The 23,556-nt window shown below is 43.3% G+C and overlaps 1 protein-coding gene across 1 annotated transcript in view; it reads right to left on the reverse strand.

The window, feature by feature from the left end:
• LOC144767732 (phospholipase A2 inhibitor and Ly6/PLAUR domain-containing protein-like) overlaps positions 1 to 23,556 on the reverse strand; it is a 126,995-nt gene that overhangs the window by 34,209 nt on the left and 69,230 nt on the right. The window contains exon 4 of the mRNA XM_078651118.1: positions 13,697 to 13,843. Coding sequence (XP_078507244.1) covers positions 13,697 to 13,843 — 147 coding nt within the window. The remainder of the gene's footprint in view (positions 1 to 13,696; positions 13,844 to 23,556) is intronic.

Consider the following 23,556-nt stretch of genomic DNA (forward strand, 5'->3'; position numbering starts at 1 on the left):
TATAACGCGATTCTGGTGGTGTTGGACAGTTTAACCAAAGCCGGACATTTCCTTCCATGTAAGAACTTGCCTACAGCCGCCCAGACAGCCCAAATGTTGCTACAATAGGTGGTCCGGTTGCATGGCCTTCCCAAGGATATTGTTTCAGACAGGGGACCGCAGTTTGTTGCTCGGTTTTGGAGAGCTTGGTGTAAGGCGTTACAGGTGGAGGTGGCCTTATCCACGAGTTTCCATCCGCTGGCTGTCGGCCAGACCGACAGACTGAATCAGACTCTTAATAAATACCTGAGATGCTATGCAAAGGAGGCCTCTGAATCTTGGGTATCGCTGTTGTGGTTGGCGGAACTCACGTATAACAACTCCTGGCACAGTTCCATCAAGGAAACCCCTTTCAGGGCGAACACCGGGTACCATGCCAACACGCTGCCGCTGACGGTACCGAGTGAAGTACTGAATCATCCATCGGTACATGCTCAAGTGACGGACTTATTGAAGGTACACAAGCGTATACACGCGGAGCTGGTTCGGGCTAAACTTACCTATAAGAAGTGGGCGGATCTCCATCGGCAAGCTGGACCTCAGTACCAAGTGGGGGACCGGGTGTGGTTATCCACCAAAAACATCAGATTGCGGTATCGCAGCGTGTTCCACCCTCGCTTTATCGGTCCGTATTTAGTCCTCCGCCAAGTTAATCCGGTTGCGTATCGGCAGAAGCTGCCTGCATCCCTGCGGATCCATCCGTTTTTTCACTGCAGCTTGCTGAAGCCGGCGATCGGTCGTTGACGCGTAGCGGTTCCCCCTGTGGTGAAGGATGGGCAGTTGGAGTATGAGGTGCGCAGGATCCTGGATTCCCGGTATCGTCGGGCCGGCTTTGGTACCTCGTTTCCTGGAAAAGGATATACCTCGGAGGAGGACTCCTGGGGAACCATGCACAGGGGTGCATGCTCCGAGAGCGGTGCGTCTGTTCCATGCTCGCAATCCGGGGTAACCCGGTTCTAGAAGGCGCTTGGGAATAGGACGTGCTGTCAGGATCTGAAACCCTAGTTAACTGCGCCTGCCTAGTAAGGGTAAACTATATGTCCCAGAATTCTCGGCTGCATGGAGGCGGGAGCTATTTAATCATTCTGAACCCGGAAGTCGGGTTGTATTGGATTTTGTTCATTCCTGATACGGTAACGGTGCGGCTGCCCGTTAGCCTCTTGTGTGCTGTGGTGCTTCGCTGATTTGGGTCGCGAAGACACGGACACCTTTTGCTTTGCCCTTCAGGGCTGGGATCTTGTGCGGTTGCTACACCGCCGGAGCGGAGGAGTGAGTGGGCGGACTCACTACAAGTGTGCTGTGGGGCTTCGCAGAGTTTTATTCGCGAAGACACAGCCACCATCAGAGCTGGTGCCTTGAGGATAGAGGGGCGTGTCGACTGATACGCTTCTGTGGCGCTGTGGTGCTTCGCAGTGTTTGTTTCGCGAAGACACGGACGCCAGTCAGCAGCATTCCGCAACTCCAGGAGGAAATACCTTGGGAGACTGCAGAGGAAGAGCGCTTCTATAGCAGACTACACAGCGGTCATCCCATGCGGAAGGAATCGTTTAGCTTGTTTGGGGCAGAACAATCGACTGCTTATCGTGGAGGAGTTGTAGTACTTACTACGAGCCTGTACGCCCAGTAGCGCTGTAGACTCCAAGGGTTGTTGGCGGTAAGGTGACGAGGCTTACCTCTTTCAAGGAACCTCCTTGTTTTCCTTTTCTTTTGTTCTTTATTTCATTTCGGGCTCTGGTGCAAATACATTGGATAATATCCTTGCTTCTGTGACGAAACAGAAGGGGAGTGGTGGTGGACCTACAATTGTATTGCTGAGAGAACCGGAGTACTGCGAAGCCCGACGTTATTCCTTGGGCCTCCATGGGGTGTGTCCCTGGTATGTACAAGGAAGGGATCTAGGGAACGAGAGGCATATGATATGAGAGAATAGGGGCGTAATCTGTGCTTGTGTTTTCGTAGGAAACTCCCAGGGGCTTCACGCAGGAGGAGAGCGTCCGGTGACAGCGTCGTTATCTCCCACCGGTATTCTTAGCAAGGTACGGGTAACCATAAAAGGAGAATAAGGATGATAGAGAGGTGTCCTAGATTATTTGTAATGGGTTATTCCTTTGTCTTTCAGACTGACACCACCAAGGCAGCACCATCCCAGCCATTCATATTTTCCCTCACATGACCACCTCTAAGCTCTGTGTAACATCTTGAACAGAGCTTGGGGAGGTCGGGAGTGGACCCCTTGAGCATCACCCGGATACCGAAGAGCACTGAGGATCCTGACATTTTGTATGCTCATTAGTTTACTAATGAATGCTACATGGTGATAGAGTGTATACTGCTTTTAATGTTCATGCTTGTGGAAGTCAAAGCGACTTTATGTTTACCTTTGCCTTCAGAAGTAGATACACTGTAGTAAGACACTTGTGGAATGTTTATTTTAAATTGGATTGAGTCTAATTCATGGTATGTATGTTGGACTATGATACTGAGAGTTTGGTTCAGAGCAGTGGTTTATATTTATGTTGTAATGGTATATTTGTGGGAGTGATTTAGTGGTTGTCTTATGCTACTATGTTTCTTTTATATTGGTTGAGAACAGTTGTGATCTGCTGCATGTGTTTTAACGTCTTTTATGAGATTGTAGTGGGTTAATGTGTAAATGAAAGTTGTGTCACTATAGTAGCTGTTGTAGCATTATTGCATGGTGAATTAATGACTCTGTAATTACTGTATCATTAGTTATAACAATGTTTTCTTCACTTGTACCCAGGACTATCAGAGTGATTTCAAAGGCAAGTTTGCTGGCCTCATGTTCTGAGTCACAGGAAAAAACAAGCACTCACCATCTTGACCAAGCCTGATTGAGACCTGAAACCCAAAGCAATGTCCCTCCAGCCCTTGACCCTTGGTTGTGGTGCTTAAGGTGCCCAGAAAGCTTATGCTTTAACCATGTTCTTCTCAGCAGCAGCAAATTCTGTTCATTGGTCCTTTTCCAAAAGGGTATCGGAACTCCTGGAACTTTCTTCGGCTACAGCCTCCTGACTCGTTCCACTGGAGATTTTTGGGTTACAAAAAAGTACCTATGGGCCTGATACAGATCTCGGTAAGGTGGGTTACTCTGTCACATTGGTGATGGATATCCTATCTGCCGAACTCATTGTGATGGAGTAACCCTTCCACCGAGATCTAAATCAGGCCCTGAGTCCAAATGGGCAAATCTTCGCTGCAGCTTAGTCCAGAGGCTCCTAGACAACCACACCCTCTCCACAGACACTGCCTGCAGCCTTTCCCCACTGAACTTAACCTTCTCTAAACATGTTTCTTCGAAGTTCTTCTAAGTTAAAAGCAATTAACGGGCTCAATCCACTTCTTGAACCTGAGCTGCACTCAATAGCAGGCGCACATATGTTTTGATTTTTGCTCGGTCTCGCACCACTAACTGTCGTCGGTTGGTGCTTTTAACTTTAGTCACAGTGTTCACTAAAACTTTAAAGATGAAATACTCTGGTTCTACTGAGTAGATTTCCGCCATATTGGTGTTAAATTATTTATTACATTTACTCATTTTTTATACATTTGAGTGGAATATTTCTTGTGTTGTGTTGGCACTTTAATATTTTCTGTGTGCTGTATAGATACTTTACATATTGCCTCTCAGTTAATCCTGATTGTTTTTTTGCTAACCTACCCTGGGTTAAGAGCAGGTAATTTAGTGACTGTTTGTGGTTCATTCTGGAGGGATTGTTGCTTGACTAGAGCTCACATGCCAGTCAACCAAGAACATCATTTCTCACAGTAACCGTGTTATAATTTTCAATATTGTCATCCAGGGGTTCAGGTGTCACCATTAGGATCATATACATCATAATAAATATTTACTTATTACACACTTATTTATTATATTAGATATTAACTTTATAGTAAGTGAAAGCCACACTATAAAGTTTGGTTGCAGTAAAAGTAAGAGTATGTGTCCCAATTATGTAGTAAACAATGTCAAATTGTAGAAAAAAACACCTTTTGATTTGTCAAAAAATACAATAGGGGCGATTCACAAAGTTACATTTGGTTGTAAATGTGTGTTTATACCAAAATTAACCTTCTTGGCCTCGCAGGCGTTAATGCTTTTAGAAGGGTCACGATCTTTGCCAAAGTGTGGTTATCTGTGAGGACTTCTTCACTAAGGAGATTTGGCAAATGTGATAAATCCATAATCAAGCATTTTCCAATCGGTATAGGCAATTATCTAGAAGAACATTTGATGGTGAACCCTCCGGTGAGGAAATAGGTATCTCCTTGGTACTGGGAGATCCAAGAAGACTGGCAGAAGGTCTGTGTGGTGATTGCTTGCAGGGAATGCAGTGGGAGCAAATCTGGCAAGTATCGATGAGCACTTTATTTCTAACTGTCAAGCTGGCTTGGTTAAGGAAAAATCATCTCTTTTCAATTCATAGAGACTATCCAACTCCACAAAGGCTGTCAATGATGTCAAAAGGAACAGGAGTGGGAGCACACCGCTTCACCTCCCAGCAAGGTTCGCCCCTGGCATTATGGTAAATGCAGTCTCATGTTACTTGCTTGCTAAAATATTAACGAGTGTATGAAGCACCCGGTTAAAGAACCAGAAACACATGTATAGAGATCAGCACCATCTGCGCCAACTCTGGTGAAACACTTGTTAATAATTGGGCCTATCCATTCAATAAACAAAAAAAAACGGTGCTGGCTCACTCATGGTTGGGGAATGAAGTCCACATGCCTCCTGAGGGTCCCTGGCGGCCAACTAGCCCTCCTGTTACCTCCAGTAAGCCCCCAAACAGCTGGATTGCTGAGAGTGGTCCGAAGTCACGTCCCCTTTTTAAACCACTCTGCGAACGTGCCACCTGGTGCAGTGCTGCTCGGGGATGAAGTCCACTTCAGTCCCGAGGTCCTCAAGACACAAGAGGACCTCATCGCCAAACCAGCCGTGCTCCAAGAGGCACGTTTGCAGAGTGGTGTAAAAAGGGGCATGGCCTCAGACCACCTCCCAGCAATCCCACTGTGTGGTGCTTACTGGAGGTACCTGGGGGGCTAGTTGACCCCTAAGAACCCGAAGGATTCAAGGGGACTTAATCCCCCAATCCAGAAAACGCCAGTAGGCGCATTTTCATAGTGGTGCAGGGAAGTGGCAGGACCTCTGGCGAGATGCCGGCTTCTGCTTTTTTCTTTATTAGAAGGCCTTTGTGGCACACCTTATCTTAATATTTTTGGGCCCTGGGGACCCTATCCCCAGAGCCTGATACAAAAAAAATGGGAAGACCCCATCCCCCGGAGCCTGGCCTTGTTTATCATTTTGATGAGCATGGCCCCCCTTCCCTGGGCCTCTTTTTGCCTCAGGTGCCCCATCCCCTGAGGCCTTGGGTAACCCATCCCCCGTGGCCTGCCCTGCTTTTTCATTATAACTTCTGGGGAGGGGCTGCGTGGTCCCCTCCTGTGACCAATTTTAGACCTTGGGACCCCATTCCCCGGGCCCAGCCTTATTTTAAAAAATGTATATATATTTAAAACAAGGAGGGTGCCATGTGGCCCCACTTACCGGGTCACTTCTGGCCCCAGAGACCCCATTCCCCCAGGGCCAGCCCTCACATTGTAGACCGCAGGGGGAGACTCAATGCCCCCGTGGCACCTGCGGGCTCCCCTCCTCCTGCCAGAGCCGGCATTGCTTTTGGACAAAGGGGGCTGCTAACATGCAGTTTCTCTTGTCCAAAAGCAATCTGCTTTTCTTTGTGGAAGTGTGAGAAGGTTTCCTGCTCTCACTTCCACGAAGCAAAAAATAAGTTTGCAATGACAGGGCGGGAGCAATGCTCCCGCCCTGTCATTGCAAACTGCAATGGCCCTGGTGGGCACCCTGAGACATTGCTGGAGCCGGCCCTGGGGGGTGGCGGTCCCCAGGGCCATATAGAGGTCGAGGAGGGGGCTGTGCGGCCCTCCTCCCAACGTGTATGTAGCGCCGGGGAGGTGGCAGTCCCCAGAGCTTGGTGGGGCCCACGAGTCTCCCCACACATAATTAAGCGAAGCCCCGGAGAGGTGGGCCGCATGATCCCGTGCATAATTAATTAAGCCGTGGGGTGGCCTGGGTGTCCTCACATATATTTTGCATATAGCCCCTGAGACCTGGCCCACCTGGGGCCTCATTAAAATGAAGCGCGGTAGATGGCACTTCATTTTTTAACATTTTTGGGCAGGATCCGCAAACCCAGCGCTACTACTGACGTTAAAAAAAATGCTTTTTGAGGCCCTGGGGATCAAGTTGTTTCGACCCTGACCCCCTTTTTTTATCATTTTATTCCCTTTTTTCTTGTGACTCGGCCAATCAAAATAAAGCTTGTGATCGGGAGGGTTCGCGAATCCACCAGATATCAATATTTCACATGTTTAGATTTCTCAGGAAATTCTGAACGGGTTTACAGCATTTGAATCAAAGAGTGCAATGTCTACCAAGAGCTGCCTCTCTGCCAATTTGGTGTGATTCCGTTCAGCAGTTCGGGCTGTAACCGTGACAAAAGTTCCTATGGAAATTAACATGGAGAAAATGCGTTTTGGGACCCTTCTTTTTTCTTGGCCCCCGCTTGATGAATCACCCTGAAACTTTCAAGACAGGAGCTGACCATAGCAGTCCATTCACTTAAAAAATTGGCAAAGATTCATCAAACATCACCAAAGATATTTGCAAATCAAAAAAAGCTTTTCATAAGGAAACTAGGTCCTAACTATAACTACCTACTGGTGACCACCAGTTGGTAATATAGATATATAGATAGATATCTGTATAAATGTCCCTTCAAGACAGCGGCAGAGCTCTTCATCCAGTATTCACTCCGTCACGCACAGAAGGACAGGACACCACCATGGAGGTAATTTTTCAGATAACCAGATAGAAAAAGACAGCACCAGGGTGAAATGGCCTACGCCTTTCAGTCATAGGCTTTGACAGGGCCATAGAGAGATTGTGTAGAATGAACTTTTTAAAGTGGCAGAAGCCCCTACCCACAAATCAACCAAAATGTTATTTACACAGTTGAGACACAAGCCAAAGAATCACTAACTTAATTGCTAATCCACATTATTTTATGCGGCAATCATTTCATACATCTCCCAAAAATGATCCCTTTATCATTTATATATATTTTTTGATTTTATCAAAGTAAAAACAAAAAAGACAGAGAGAGATATGAGAGGAGGAAAGACAGGAGTTGGTGAAGTACTTTGTTTATGCAGAGAACAACAGAAGTCATTATAGTCTGTTTAACTGTTTTATAATTTCTTCAACTTTTTCAATTTCTTCAATGAGTGATTATACCCACATATAATTACATATTTACATTTTTTTTTTTTATTCAAGATTACATTTTTCTTTTGTCCTGGTATGTTATTAAGAAGACATTTCATACATCTTAATTTAATAACAGGCCCTGTGGCGAGTTGTTTCCATTCATTTTCAAAGCAGATACTTGTTTGCCAATTTCTGGAATAGCTGTCCTTGATGTTTATAAAGTGCATTATGCAAAACTTTCTATAAAGTGAATGGTTCTCCAAACTTATTCAGACCATAAATAATCACCTCTCACAGTGATATCATTGCATATTGCCCAGGTTGAACTACATATATTTCCAAAGATCGAACTTTTTACATAAAGTGCATATCAAATATTAAATTCATATCATTGTACATTGCTCATATGGCGAAAAAAATATATATATATCGCACCAAAAATAGGCTGCAATTGGATGATATCACAATCCAATAAAGTGCTGTATCATAAATAGTTCTATTCTGCAAAATGGTAAGGAAGTAGACAGTACAGAAACTTTCTCAATCCTATTAAAGTGTATTAGTACCAGAAAGAACGGAAGGGGATATATATATCTCTCTCTCAAGAAGGTATTAAATTAATCATGGATTCCCAGAATTAGATCCTCCGTCGTCCTACATTGCACGAGTCTCACACTAGGTAGAAAATATTACACCAAATGTTGCTATATGCCACTGTTTGTATGAGACTCACCACCATTGGAATTTAATAAAGTGCTATGTGCCATCAACCAAAGTTGAAGGAAGAGAAAAGTGCAAGACATAGCAACTTCTAGAATTCATCAAAGTGCAATGTGCAGAGAATTTAAATTGTAGAATTTATATACAGGTAAAAAATGTGAAGCATGATACACAGTAACAAAAAAGGGTCACTTTGCGTTGTACCCAAGTTCTAAAAAATGACCATATTGCACAATAACCTAATTACTGCCAACATTTTCTTGTGGGGAACAAAATTCTCCTCTTATATGGACAAAAACATAGTCCCATTACGTCAAAATGTTGTTATAAATCCTTTGCTGTTCTCAAATTTATGGTGTATGTTGAGAAAGGGAAAGTGAAGAACATGATTCTCTGTATTGCACTGTATAATGTTCAATATAGCCACCTAAAATTCATTCAAGTTGTACATATAGCTATGCTTCTGTATTCAATCCCCCAGAGACTTTCAGTGCCCATAGATAGTATCCTTCTTTATTCTGCTCTCCGTAATTTCAAGTCCCTGTCACCCCCTCTGGGATTTACATACATACATCTTTTGGATTTCATAGTATAAAAATTTTCCAAAATTACCATTGTGATGCTCCCAAATGTGTTTTGCAATGACATATGTGTAATCTTTCTTTGTGAAAGCCTGGATGTGTTGCAATACTTGTAGCTTGAGTTTATTGATGGTGCTCCCTACAGATATCATGCCTCTGTCACACTCCAGTGCATACAGATCATGGGTGCTTTCACAGCGGATATGTTCTTTAATCTTCTTCAATCTTCCATCAACCAGTTAGTTTCACTTCTGTTCTGTTGGCTCCCCATTTCCAAGCTTTATTTTTTATGGAGTCTCCAACCACTAGATTTTTCTCGGTTAGGCATAAAACTTTGAACCAAGTAATCCGCAAGAGAGTGCATTTTTTGATAGGTTAGGCTTGGATGATTTAGTAAAATATCTTTTAAATCTCCATCTTGCATCAAGATCTACCAGTTATCTTTAATTAGTGTCTTTATTTCCTTTTCAGAACTACTAAAGTCCAGAATGTATCTAATTATGCACTCTTCATCGCCATCCACTAACTTTTTCCGCGTTAGCAACAAGAGGTCACTTATTTACTTTTCTTTGGTTCTCCTAGAGCATCCTTCAAGACTGATGCTGGATATCCTTGATTCAAAAACCTCTGTGTCATCTCGGATGCTTTTTCCTCAAAAACTCTTTCCTCTGAGCAGTTCCTTTTCGCCCTGAGGTGGAATACTCCATTTTGTGCATTTGGGTGTGCACTATTCCCGAACAATAAATTGTTGCCGCTGTTGGCTTACTAAAAACTTTAGTGCAAATGTTATCCTTAGATACGTAAACATGCACTGAAAAAACCATAGGTTTCAGGGACGTTATAGTTAGTTAGACATTTCACTCATACAAAACCATAACAATTCCGCCGTTATAGTTAGTTGAGCTAACTATAACTTGCGCCCCTGCAATGCACTGCTGATGACGTCACATATTTTCATCATTCATGACATGGTCAGTGACATCACTGATGACATCTTAAAGGAGATTACTGATACCATCACTAAATGACATCATCCAGTGAATGTGTTTTTCTTTAAAATGTAAATATGTAATATACATATACCAAGCCGTATTGAAAAATGAGTGGATATATAAGTGCTTGGATGGAGGACTTAGTAGGTGTGTTACTCACTGCTTAAGTGAGTGATTAAATGTGTCTTACGGAATACATGGGTTACTGACTAAACTGTATGAATGTCTATATCAGTCTGTGTGTTGTTATATAACCTGCTGCATCAGTTGGTCTGTAGCTCCACAGGTGTCTATATGGGTTATTGATTAGTTGCCTGAGTAATTGTATGGGAGAGGAGTGTGTGTGTGTGGTTGGTTGGGGGGGTATGTGACTGTGCATAGATGTGTGAGTGGTTGATTGACTGGGTGTATGACTTTAAGAGTGCATGTGGAAACAGTTGCATGGGTGAATGAGTGTGTGTATGGATGTGTTGGGTGAATGGATGTCTCAGTGGTAGATGTCCAAGTAAGTACAAAAGTAAAAGACAGTGTATGTGAGAGTTGGAGTATATAATGACTATATGTCAGAGTCAGTGATTGTGGGAGTGGTTGTATGTATGAGTGTATACTTGTATTAGTGATTGTATAAGAGAGTAAGTATGCGTTAGTAAATGTATAAATGAGGTGGTGTGTGTTTAACTGTGTAGGTGAGTAAATGGAACTGTGATTGATTCCTTTCATGACTGACTAGGATGAGTGTGTGACTGACTAGGGTGAGTGGTGGTGTGTGAGTGTCTGTGTAGAATGGTTGTATGGGTGAATGAGTGCATGTGTCTGTAGACCTAGGAATTAGTCAGTGCGTTTGTAGTAACTGGTATTGGTAGGTCGATGGTTTTGAAAATGGTAGTCTGTATTTTACAGGGGGTGTATCAAAGGTTATATTAGGGTGCGAGGAGGTGCATCAGATTGTCACATGGATGATGCCATCAGTGATGTCATTTCAGATGTCATCAGTGATGTCACTGACCATGTCATGAACGATGTAATGTGTGACGTCATCAGCAGTGCATTGTGAATTATAGTTAGCTCAACTAACTATAACAGTGGCATTTCTATGGTTTTGTCTGAGTGAAATGTCCAACTAACTATAACGTCCCTGACACTTATGGTTTTTTTCAGTGAATTTCAAAGGTTTTTTAAATGCTAATTTGCAACTATAATGTCCATGAAACCTATGGTTTATTCAGTGAATTTCAAAGCTTTTTAAATGCTAATTTGTAACTATAACCTCCCTGAAACCTATGGTTTTGTCAGTGAATTCCAAAGGTTTTTTAAATGCTAATTTCGAAAGGAGGACACCTTTAGAAAATTGATGTTGCTTTTGCCTCAAACTGTCTTTGTATATTCCAATAGATGCCAAAGACAGAAGTGGAAATGGTCAATCCAATTTTGTCCTCAGATTGAAAAATCTAGGAAAAATGTCAACAAAGCTGTGTCTGCATACCTCAGAGACCATCCAATGGGGTTGATCTACAACAAAAACATACTTTTTGATATTGCTGATATCTACAGAAGTGATGGAGTACACTTCACAGAGCAGGGAAATCAGGTTTCACACACAGTGGCTTCTACATGGAGAGATGTGAGCCGACGGACTAAGTCACAAAATGCCTGCCAACACTTCCTAGTTTCAACCGTTCACAGCCAATGAGCCGCGAGCTTGTGCTCGTAGCCCCTCAGCCAATCACATGTCAGAATTCTCAAATATCGATATCTGTAAAATTTGATATTTCGCAAAAACTACTGAACGGATGTACACCATTTCAACAAAAGTACCCTTTCTGAACCACAACGTTTCTCGCTGCCAAATGTGGCGTAATTCCGGTCAGCAGTTTGACCTGTAGCCTTCTCCAAAGTGTCCTATGGAAAATGCATTGAGAAAACACATTTCGGGACTCCCCTTTTTCTCAACCCCCTTGACCAATCAACACCAAACTTTCAGGATAGGAGATGAGCTAAAAAGAGAAACTTTTTGGTAAATTTCATAAAGATTCATCAAACAACGCCAAAGTTATAAGCACATGGATGGATTCAGGAGAGGCACAGCGGAACCCTCCTCCCAACATGAGTGAATTCCTAGGGCTGCGGGGACCCCCGCGGGCCCCCACAGCCCCCAGCGAGCCCCCGTTATTATTTTTTAAGAAATGCCCACCTAGCCCACCCGGGGACCTCAATAACATAAAAGGCAAGAACTTGCAACCCCAGCGCGAATTGCGGCGATTTTTTTTTTAATGCTTTTTTGGTCTAGGGGGTCAGGGTGTTTCTACCCTGCCCCCTTATCTTGTTTTATACCTTTGTTTCTCTGTTTTCTAGTGACTTGCTTCTACCGAGCCACAAGATGGCTGCCAACACTTCCCGGTTTGGAGTGTTGGCAGCCAATCACAGTGAAACTTGTGCACAGGACTTAGGCTCCGCCCAGATAACAAAACTTTTATTTTTCTAATTTCTCAGCAACTACTGCACGGATTTACACCATTTAATAAAAAGGTCGCTTTCTGAACCAAACTCTACCTTTCTGGCACATTTGGGGTTATTCCATTCAGCAGTTCGGGCTGTAGCTCGTTGCAAAATTTCCTATGGAAATTAACATGGGGAAAAAGCGTTTTGGAACCCCCCTTTTTTCTCACCCCCGCTTGAAGAATCACCCCCATAGTTTCTGGATAGGAGCTGACCTGGATAGACTTTTTGGGAGAAAATATTTATCAAACAAGTTATTAGCAAATAAAAAAATGCTTTTCCTATGGAAACTAGGATGTAACTATAACTTACCTACTGGCGACTGCCAGTAGGTAAGATATATATAGATATAGATATATAGATAGATATTTACTTGCATTTCTATCTATATACATAGATATTTACTTACATATCTATATATATTTGCAGTTACATGCGTGCAGAAAGAAGCTACAGGCTGACAGAGGAGAAGGATGGTGGGTGCATGCTTGTTCATATGTGTACATGTGGCTATCTGCATGTACATGTACCTGTATTATGCTGTTACAGATGCATATGAGAATTACTTAGATACAAAAGTTCAAAACAAATTCATGTTCAAAACTGTTCATGTGTGGGTGTGTGCATGTGTTTGGATATGTGCATTTGAACGTTGGATAGGTACTATAGTTCATAAGTAGCAAGTCTCATCCCTTCAATAGCTGATCTGACTAACCTTTGTACATTCTTCCTGCACTGTTCTGCATATGAGTGTGTGTGCATGCATGTGTGTGTGTGAGTGTGTGGGGATCTATAACCCATGCTGTGTGGACCAACTATGTCATCACAGCATGGGTTATTCTGGTAAGAACTAGACCAACACTATCTTGCAGGTTCTGTTGTGTCGTGAGGACCCGTCCGAGTAATCAGTTTAGGTACTTTCAATCAAGTGTTTCAAAAAACTTAAAGTGCAGTTCGTTTTGCCTTAGTCTGCTTTATAATCTACCCTACTTTAAAAGTGTTATGGAGTTAGAATAGTGTGTGTATGTGTGCATATGTGTTTGTTAATTTGTTTGTACAACTGTGAGGCTACATGGGTATGTGTGTGTGTTTGTCAGTGAATTCATGTAAATGAGTCTGCATAGATACATGTGTGTGTGTATTTATGCATTTGTGTGCGCTGAGGTGTGTGTCAGTGTCTGTGTGATCTTATATTTGGATTTCTAAATATATTCATGTGTGTGCGTGTGCGCAGGCATATTTAACAAAAATCTGAGATGACCATGCAAATCCTCAACAGTGTTTGGTAAACCCTGAGAAGCAAACAAAATCTCCACCTCATGTAGGATCAACATGCTAAGGAGACAGGTCCATGTAGTATTTAGGCAATTCTGCAAAAGCGCAGCAGTTACCTAAAAGCACAGTTCTACTTGCTTCCCAAGAATCAAGGGGCACTTAGAGATAGACTAGTAAATACACACTTGGTGATGGTCAATGAATGATCCTTATATATATATATACATATAAATGTATAGGTGTGTCATGGTGTGTGTGTGAGTCACACAGACATGATGGTAACCTACCAGAAAAACGACCAATTCCTCCAAAGTAGATACAGTTTGTCAACTTCCCTGTACATTTCACAGTTCCTGATGGCTGACAGCTGGTATTATTCAGATCAAGGCAGGCTTGGCAGTATAGTCCATTTTCAGTTGAATTTTGAACTGGAACTGTGAAAAGAGGAAAGGAGCAGTTCATTTTTGAAGTTGCTCATACAAATGTATGTGTACTACCAGATTGAGGTATGTGCAGTAAAAACTGCTGCAGGTAGGAAGACAAAAACGGAGGATTGATAATGAATCAAATAATGTTGTATGAATAGTGGGAGGGTAAATAAACATTCAACTCTAAACTGAAAGTGCGAGTTTGGTTATTTTAGTGCTAGATGAGTAATTAATGAATATATTAGAATTAGCAATGGATAACTGAATTGGTAGTGGAACTGGATTTACTGTACGTTGTTTGATTTGGGAAAATGTGACGAAAAAGGCTCTTGGAAGCATAATGTACCTTGTTTAATAAGAAAAGCTTTGCAGGCAGGGCCAGTGCTAGGCATGAGCAGTGTGGGTAGCTGCCCAGGGCCCCACAGTCAGCCCTCTTACTTTGGCCCGCACCACTGCCACAGTTGTCACCTTGCAATTGTGTTCCTGTAGGAGGCCCCTTTTCCCTTTCCTCACTGCTGTGGTGAAGCAAGGCAAACCCAAAGGGAGGAGGGCCCCCATTCCCAGTTGCCTGAAGACACGTTCCTCACGTTTGTCAGGCACTTAGGCCTCCACCCCACACCCACGCAGAGGCACAGCAGGAGGACTATTGCCCATCCTTTTGGCTCCCTGACAGTCTTAACTCTCTCTGGAGAGAAGCAACCATCACACCTACAGTCTTTGATGAGCGGTTAAGCAGTGCTTAAAGGTGGCTGAGAGAGATGGGCTGCAATTTCAGGAGCTGGGCACACATTCAGATGCAAACAGGCCTGAATGTGTCATCTCTATGCAATTTATAGGGACCTCACATGTTTTCTTTCTACCCAGGGCCCATAAAATACTAGAACCGGCCCTGTTTGCAGGCATTAACAAAATTCAGATAGCCGACTCCAACATGTGATTTACATGTTCTTAATTTAATATATTGAGTTCTAGGTGATTTCTTGTTCCAGGTGAATTTGAAGATAATTCTGTCTATGGACTTGATGACTGTAATGGGAAATTGAATAGGAAGCATTGAAAGTATATATGATATTTGTGGAACAATGGCCATTTTAATAGTGCCTCTCTTACCCTACCAATCTAAGTAAACATATGACCATCTATCAAGTTTCTCTTTGATTGCATTGATAATAAATGCACAATTTAATTTTATGCAGTTGTCTTACTGATTTAGAGGACACATTAACAAGATGTCTTAATTTGCCTTTGCACCATAAAATATTTAAAGGATATCTAGTGACCAAAAGACATTCAATGAGAAAATGTCTAGTTTACAAACAAAAGTAGAATAACCACATGTTACACTATAACTATTTATGTGTATTAATATAGTTGAAATAGAGCTACCAGTACTAAGAACAAATAATAGAAATTCATCAGCATATGTAGAAACCATACGGGTCACTTTTCTAATTTTTATTCCTCCGTTCTCATGAAACAAAGAAGAGGTTTAATAGCTAGCAATAATAAGAAGGGTGATAATGGGGAACCTTGTCTGGTGTCTCAATGTTATTGAAAAGAGGAGGAAAAGCATCCATTCAAAATTATTAGAGAAGGTAACGTCTATAAACAGCAACCATTTTTCTAAAGTTATCACAAAAGTGAAAACATCTCATAACAGAAAATAAGGGTTGGAAGTTAACTTTTCTGAAAACCTTTTCAACATCTGAAGCAAGAAGGTTCATTGGGTCCTATTAAGTAGGAATATTTTGCAATACGTGTCTTGTGCTATTAGCTGAATATCTTTCTTTCAAAAAACAGGTCTGCTCAATGTTGATGGTATGACTGAGCACTTTAACACAGCAGTGTGCTAGTATTTTGCAATCTTGGTTGAATAAGGTAATATAACAATAATTAGATATTCAAAGTCAAAGTCAAATTTCTTTATTTCGGCATAAATGCCATGAAAGAGTCAAGCACAAATCATTACATTAATTAAAACATTTTTGTATATAATGAAAAAAGATTTTTTTTAAAAACGTCAATAAATATACATATCTTACACAAATAAAACAAAACTAAGCACAACCTTTGGGGTATACCAAATATCCTCACTTAATTAATAGGTCACCTGCTAATTCTATTTTGGGGATATACTTCATTTATAACTGTTGTCCCTTTTTTTTCCTTAGGAAAAAGATTGAGTGTAAGAATCGACTAACACTAAATATTATTACTTGGTTTGTATTAGTTTTGAGTATTCTTAGGGCCTGGTTACATGATCTCAGACCTAACAGTAAGCATAGTGGTTTAATCCATCTTATTCTGGGTGATGCATAAGCGGGGCAGAAGAAAAATATGTGAGTCTCAGTTTCAATCTGGCTGCAGTCACACATGGCACAAAATTCATCAGCCTCCAAGGGTGGAGCATTCGGCCTCCTTGACCATCGTGCCAAAGTTGATTTGGTCAACAAATTACCATACCTAAGTTTTAGGAATAGGGTTTTGGCAAGGGGGGGCTCTATCTCATCAAGAAAGGTCTCAAATAATGGCTCATCCTTAAAGCTGAGAAAATTTGTTACCAGGGTTCCAGCAGCCGAAACATTTGTTGCCTTGTTAACCATGAAACTCCAAAATGCCCTTTTTAGTATTAATTTTGGATTAGATGGTAAATGTTCCGGATTCTCCAAGAAGTGATTTAAACCTATTTCAGTGAGCCAAGTTTTAACATGTTTTAATCATGGGATAGTTAGTGAATTGCCATACTCCATGATTTCCTTTAGGCCATCCCTGTAATCCTGCAGTTCGGGCACCCGCCACAATCTAACCCAAAGCATCAGTGGGCAGATTATGGTATAGTGGTCAGTTCTTTTGACATTTAGATCCAATTCAAGAGCAATTAGGGGGGTGCCTCTTGGGACCCTTACCAAACTCCTCATAAAATTGTTATCCAAAACGCGGAAAGAATCTTTTGACCCTGGCCCCCAAATTTCTGCGCCATACAGCGCTGCCGGTTGGACCTTGAATTTAAATAGCTCGACTACCAGGGACACCGCTTTACTGGTGCTCAAACTTTGTTTCCTAAGGATTGGCTTTGCATTCTGGATGAATGCCAGCTTACTTTTTTCCCTTTGAGCTCTCCAAGAGAAATTAGAGTCTAAAGTAACCCTCAAATAGGAAAAATGTGAGACCGATTCTAGTTTTACACCGTCCAGTGTTAAACATCCTTTGTCTGTTTTTGGTGGATTAAGAGTCATACATTTGGTCTTATTCCCATTTATCTCCAGACCGTTCTTGCTACAATAATCACTAAAAGAATTAAGTAGTGCCTGGAGACCTTTTTTAGTTTGGGAAATCAGGATAGTGTCATCAGCAAACAATAGTGATGTTACCCTTTCTCCATTCAGTTTTGGTTGAATCATTTATACATCCCTCTAGATGTTTAGGGATGTCGTTCACGAAAAGTGAAAAGAGTGTAGGGGCCAAAACGCAGCCTTGGCGAACGCCACGCTCGATAGGATTTTTTTGAGTCAATTCCCCGTTTGGGCCCCATCGGATTTTCGCAAAATTCCTTTCGTGCAGTTCTTTTATCTGGACCAATAGGCTATTTGGCAATCCTACAACATTCAATGTTTTCCATAGAAGATTGTGCGGCACTAAATCAAACGCTGCTCTCAAATCAACGAAAGCAACGTATAGATGTCCCTTTTTAATGTGTACATATTTCCAATAGAGACAGCAGAATCTGAATATCTGGTCGATTGTGCTTACTTTACAACGGAAGCCAGCTTGAAATTTTGTTAAGATTGCATTCTCCTCCATCCAGTCACTGACACGAGTTAATATGTGTCGTGAATACATTTTCTGGAGGATGTCCATCAGGCTGATTGGTTGGTAATTAGAGGGATCCATACGATCCCCTTTTTTATAGATTAAAACAATTTCAGCCCCCGCCAACTTTCAGGGAAATCTAGGCAAAGGGATAACATGTTGCACAAGTAGTTTATATATGGTGCCCAGACTGTTAGATCATGTTTATATAGATCACCAGGGATATTATCCAAGCCTGGAGCTTTGCCAGTCTTTACTAAGTTAATTGCCAACTCTGTTTCGGCTATTGTAAAGTCCAGGCAATCAGTGGGGTGTTCACGGCATGGAGCATCCACATCGGCTTCAACATCCTCATACTTTTTGTAGAGGTTAGTGAAATGGTTAACCCATGTTAGCTCGTCCAGATGGACGTCCTTGACCACTCTCCCTACATGGTTCCCATTGGCTACTAGCCTCCAAAAACCTGCGCTATGATTAGTTTTGACAGCCAGCAGCATATCAGCCCATAATTCTTCCTCCCAAGCTTTTCTGGAGGCCTTTTGTACTGACTTGTAGTTATTCCTTGCTATTTTTATATCAGGTAGAGTTTTAGATTTAATAGCTGATATAAGAGCCCTTTTGGATTCCCTACAGATTCTATCATACCATGGTTTGCTGTGGGACAGATTCTGAGTCTTTTGTTGGTTTTTCTTGGGCATTTTAGTGACAAGCATTTTGAAATCGTTAAAAAAAATGTTGTGCAATGACATAAAATAAATAGGATTTCCCTCTGTGACTTGGGGACCTATAAATGAGCCAAAGGACCCTGCAAATAGTGTGTATATATCAGCCAGGATCTCGCCATGGTCCAATATAAATGGCCATTTGAGGGCTCGTCTGTTGTTACTGACATGTGTCTCTGTGTTGTCGCCGTTAACTGCTAGCGATGTACCCACAGCACCCTGGAACAAGGAAGCTTCTATTAAAAGGCTCAGGGGAAAGTGATCACTTTCTGACCTGTCCTTTACCTCGAGGTCCGGGATACAATGCCAAATAGGGATAGAGACAATCACAAAGTCTAAATTGCTCCTGTAGTTATTTCTACTGAAAGTTGGTTTTTTCAGGATATCGGACGGAAGCCGTCCATTACAGGCCCTGAGACAATACTCCGCACATATTTTTGTTATTTGGACTGCCAAAATCGAGCATTTAACCGGTTTGGAGTTCTCTAGTGCAGGAATTTTATTCGCTTGATCCTCATCTTTAAAAATGTCACTGAGCCCCAGGATTGGTTCGTAGTTACAATTTAGATCTCCGGCCAAAATGACGTGATCGTCTTTGCTATCCAATCCACTTAGAAAAGAGTCTAATTTGGCTAGTGTAGGTGATTCTTTTGATAGAGGTATTGGTCTATTATAGACATTTATTAAGTGGGATTTTTTCCCTTCACGTGTGGTGATCTTTAGCGCTAATATATCAGGTGATTTTGCGTCTACCACCTCAATCTGTACCCTCAAATTGACTTTCACCCAAGTAAATTGGCCCCCCGATGGCCTTCCACTCCTAGATGGGGTGGCATCTATTCCAAAGGATTTATACCCTATTCTGTGGGGTGTTACCACCGCCCAGGTCTCCTGTAACAGACAGAAATCATAAGTGTCAATGAATCCTGCCCATTCTGGGTCCCTTAGGTGTTTTGAAACTCCAGCTATGTTTCAGGAGACTAACTTTAGAGGCTCCATCACATCGACCAGGGTCACAGATTGTGCCACCAATGTTATTGCCTCAGTTATTGGCGTACGTGTCAACAATTCTTCTACAGCTCCAGGAGCATTAGGACCTCTTCTGCACTCCCCCCTAACACTATCATCCCTCAATACTATATTTGTCACTGGTCTATTCGCTACAATTAGACACCCTGGGATAACTCCTGTTGCTTGATCTTGACGATATCCCAAGGATCCCAAATCTTCAAACTCCCTGGAAGATAGCGCTGCGGTCAAGTTATGTTGCAAGCAGCCATCCCCACGTATACGTATGGGGCCTGGGAGATCGTCGCGCCCCGTGGGTCGCTGGATATTATCAGTCGATCTCAGGACTGGCGTTTCCAAACTTACAGCCGGGTTACTTAGGAGTATTGTGGTGGTTGAAAGGTTAACCCCAGCAGTCCCCATCCCTTCTGCACCAGCATCAATACCATCCATTCTAATGGGGTTGTTTCCACTTCCATCATTCCCTACACTCACAGGGCGTCAATCGCAATCGTCTAGGCCATTAAAAATATCATACCTATTGATGGTCTCTAATGGCGTAAATGGATTTAAGTAGTCCATTCTCCTATTGGAAGAAAAATTGGACCTAGTTGGTACAAGGTTCCAACCATAGGGATCTGGGACCAGCAAGGGATATGGTGCATATGAAGTCTTCCTGGCGTCCTGTATGGTTGAAGAATGAGCTTGTATTTGCGTGAATTGAGGAGGATGGTACTGAGATGGGAAAACCACTGATCTTGGATAGAAATATGTCAGTGGTCGGGGAATAATACGATTGTTGGTATTGCCTGGGGGCCAGTTTAATATAAAGTGAACAGCATTAGAGTCCCTGAAGTTCACTACCACCACATCGCCCTCGATGTCCTTGGGTCTACCACCCAACCACTGAGTTCGGCGAACATGTATAATGTCGCCGTTGATACTCGTTGAGATTGGCCTATTTAGCCTAAGCCAATGAATGATCTTATTTTTCAGTTGGACATAACCTTCCCGCTTGTTTTCTTCCAGCACGGGGACCCCTGTGAGGACTACAACAAAAGGCACTGCTTCCGGTGGAAGTTCTGGGAGTGGGGCCCTATTTGATCTCCCCTGCGTGTGCCTAGTGCCTTCTGCTTCCCTTGTTGGTCTCCTCAGTAGTGTGTCTCCTATGCCCTTTGATGGTTTACTAACTATGGCAGCCGTGTTCTGGGCAGGTTTGGGTTTTGGCAGAGTAGGTGGTTGTCTATCATCTTTGTTGACAATTGGATTCATTATAGTTGTGGTCTTGTTTATGGCAGGAATAGGGGCAGATGTAGTGGGTTGGACAGACAATGTACTGGTTTGTGTAACGTTGTTTGCAGCTAATAAAGTAGAAACTTCCTTCTTCCCCAATTCCTGCTCCATTTTCCCAAGTTGTTCTTCCACCTTATTCAATCTCTCTATAATTGCTAGAGAATAGCTCCTTATTAAGCTTTCAATACTTTCCAATGTGACTGGGTTTTGGACTGCATGGGACATGATGGCATCTGGGCGAGTAATAGTGCAGGCCTCCCCATCTGTATGCAGAGTAGCTAATGGTGGGGACATTAAATTTGTGATCTCAGGTGCAGCTATTGGGGCCTTGTCACTCCCGGTAATGGTCTTTGCCTTTTTGCCAAAGTCTGAATGGCTTAGTTTTTGTTGTAGGAATTCCCCCCTTTTCCGCCTTTTTTTAGTAGGGGGTGGGCCATATTTCTAAATGGCGGAATAATTCTTTTTGCCCTGTTCCGTGTATTCATGCAGGGCGTGGGTACAGGAGTGATCAGTGCCTTGATTATTTTAGGAGTACTGTTGTGATTAGTGGGCGAGGGGCCATTTATGTTTAGTTTAGAGGAAGTACTAGGTGTAGATGGACAATCTCTAAATACTAAAGGCAGGTTATCCAGTAGTAATAGGCTTTCATTGCCATTTGGGCTTCCTTGATCAATAGGGGCAACAGGAATAGGTGACTGTGACACTAACCTAATCGTCATACTTTCTACAGAACGACGGCGTTCCGCTCGTCGTTCTGCTAAAGTAATTTCCTTGGGGACATCTCCCACTGACTTTGTAAAGTATTTGTCCAGAGTACCATTAGACGTGCTCCCAGCCTTATCCAACATGGCTATGCCTGTACTTAGAAGTGGAGATGACATTTGTAACAGACCGCCGAGTATAACTGAACAAGCAGGGTAGACTTACTTAGAACTTACACAAGAAAGATAAAATCAATCAAGGGGTTATGCCCAGTCCAGTCTCTTCAGGCCTCTGAGGGCCACAGAGGGCCCGCCCTTGTCCCGGGCTTCTCCCGGGACGCTCCCGCGCGCTCCCTCGCCGCGGGCCTGAGTAAGTGGCTTTAAGCTATACAATGTAAGGGGGGAGGAGCATGCAGGGAGAGCGGCCCAGGTGCTGCAAATTGGGTCTGGCGGGCGCTCCTGGGACTTGAAGTCCTGCACCCGCACTCGCTCGCAGCCCCACACACACAATCACCCACAGACGCTTCCTCAGGTGAAGGATGATGATAGTAATGGCAGTCCAACCTCGCTGGTAAAAGTTCGGCTCCCTCACGAAGCGGGACCCGTGAAGCGGGTTCCGCGAGCAGTAGGCTGAAAGAACACAGTTAATCCACAAACGCGATGACCCAGCGTGTGCGCTGCAAAACAGGGTCCCAACAAACAGCCAGGGAAGAGGGATTTTAAACAGCGCTGGTGGGGAGGAGCATGCAGGGAGAGCGGGCCAGGTGCTGCAAATTGGGTCTGGCGGGCACTCCTGGGACTTGAAGTCCTGCGCCCGCACTCGCTCGCAGCCCCACACACACAATAACCCACAGACGCTTCCTCAGGTGAAGGATGATGATAGTAATGGCAGTCCAACCTCGCTGGTGAAAGTTCGGCTCTCTCACGAAGCGGGACCCGCGAAGCGGTTTCCCGCGAGCAGTAGGCTGAAAGAACACAGTTAATCCACAAACGCGATGACCCAGCGTGTGCGCTGCAAAACAGGGTCCCAACAAACAGCCAGGGAAGAGGGATTTTAAACAGCGCTGGTGGGGAGGAGCATGCAGGGAGATCGGCCCAGGTGCTGCAAATTGGGTCTGGCGGGCGCTCCTGGGACTTGAAGTCCTGCGCCCGCACTCGCTCGCAGCCCCACACACACAATCACCCACAGACGCTTCCTCAGGTGAAGGATGATGATAGTAATGGCAGTCCAACCTCGCTGGTGAAAGTTCGGCTCTCTCACGAAGCGGGACCCGCGAAGCGGTTTCCCGCGAGCAGTAGGCTGAAAGAACACAGTTAATCCACAAACGCGATGACCCAGCGTGTGCGCTGCAAAACAGGGTCCCAACAAACAGCCAGGGAAGAGGGATTTTAAACAGCGCTGGTGGGGAGAAGCATGCAGGGAGAGCGGCCCAGGTGCTGCAAATTGGGTCTGGCGGGCGCTCCTGGGACTTGAAGTCCTGCGCCCGCACTCGCTCGCAGCCCCACACACACAATCACCCACAGACGCTTCCTCAGGTGAAGGATGATGATAGTAATGGCAGTCCAACCTCGCTGGTGAAAGTTCGGCTCCCTCACGAAGCGGGACCCGCGAAGCGGGTTCCGCGAGCAGTAGGCTGAAAGAACACAGTTAATCCACAAACGCGATGACCCAGCGTGTGCGCTGCAAAACAGGCTTAAATCGCATGCCCTCACTGCTTCTCAGGAAGGTACTTTGAAGGACAGTCACGCTTACTTGGAAAAACCTCCTTTTGGTGGCTAAGTGTAGATTAAACATTTGGGTACACTTCTGAATAGGAAGCTTTTCACTTTTGGTCTGTCGGTGGAGCCCCGGTACCTGTGGTGCAGACTGGCTATTATAGTGGGATCTTTGTCAGGTTTAGGTAATACAATTTTAAATAATCCAGAGATGTCACGTAGTTTACCAAATACTGTAAAAAGAGGTAGTAAGTACCATAGTAATTCCAGATTGTGGAAGAACTGGTAAGTTACACATTTTTCAAAACATATCAATTAAAATATTAAATTCCCGTTTATATATAGGGTTGAGTCGAATTTAACATTTTTTATAGATAATATGTAAGGCAGCTACTACAATGTTGCGATTGCTATCTTTTATGGCATGTATTTGAGATTTTTCATTTTTTATATGTATGTAATTAGCAAG

Source organism: Lissotriton helveticus, chromosome 7 (genome assembly GCF_964261635.1).
Source record: "Lissotriton helveticus chromosome 7, aLisHel1.1, whole genome shotgun sequence".
Classification (NCBI taxonomy): Eukaryota; Metazoa; Chordata; class Amphibia; order Caudata; family Salamandridae; genus Lissotriton; species Lissotriton helveticus.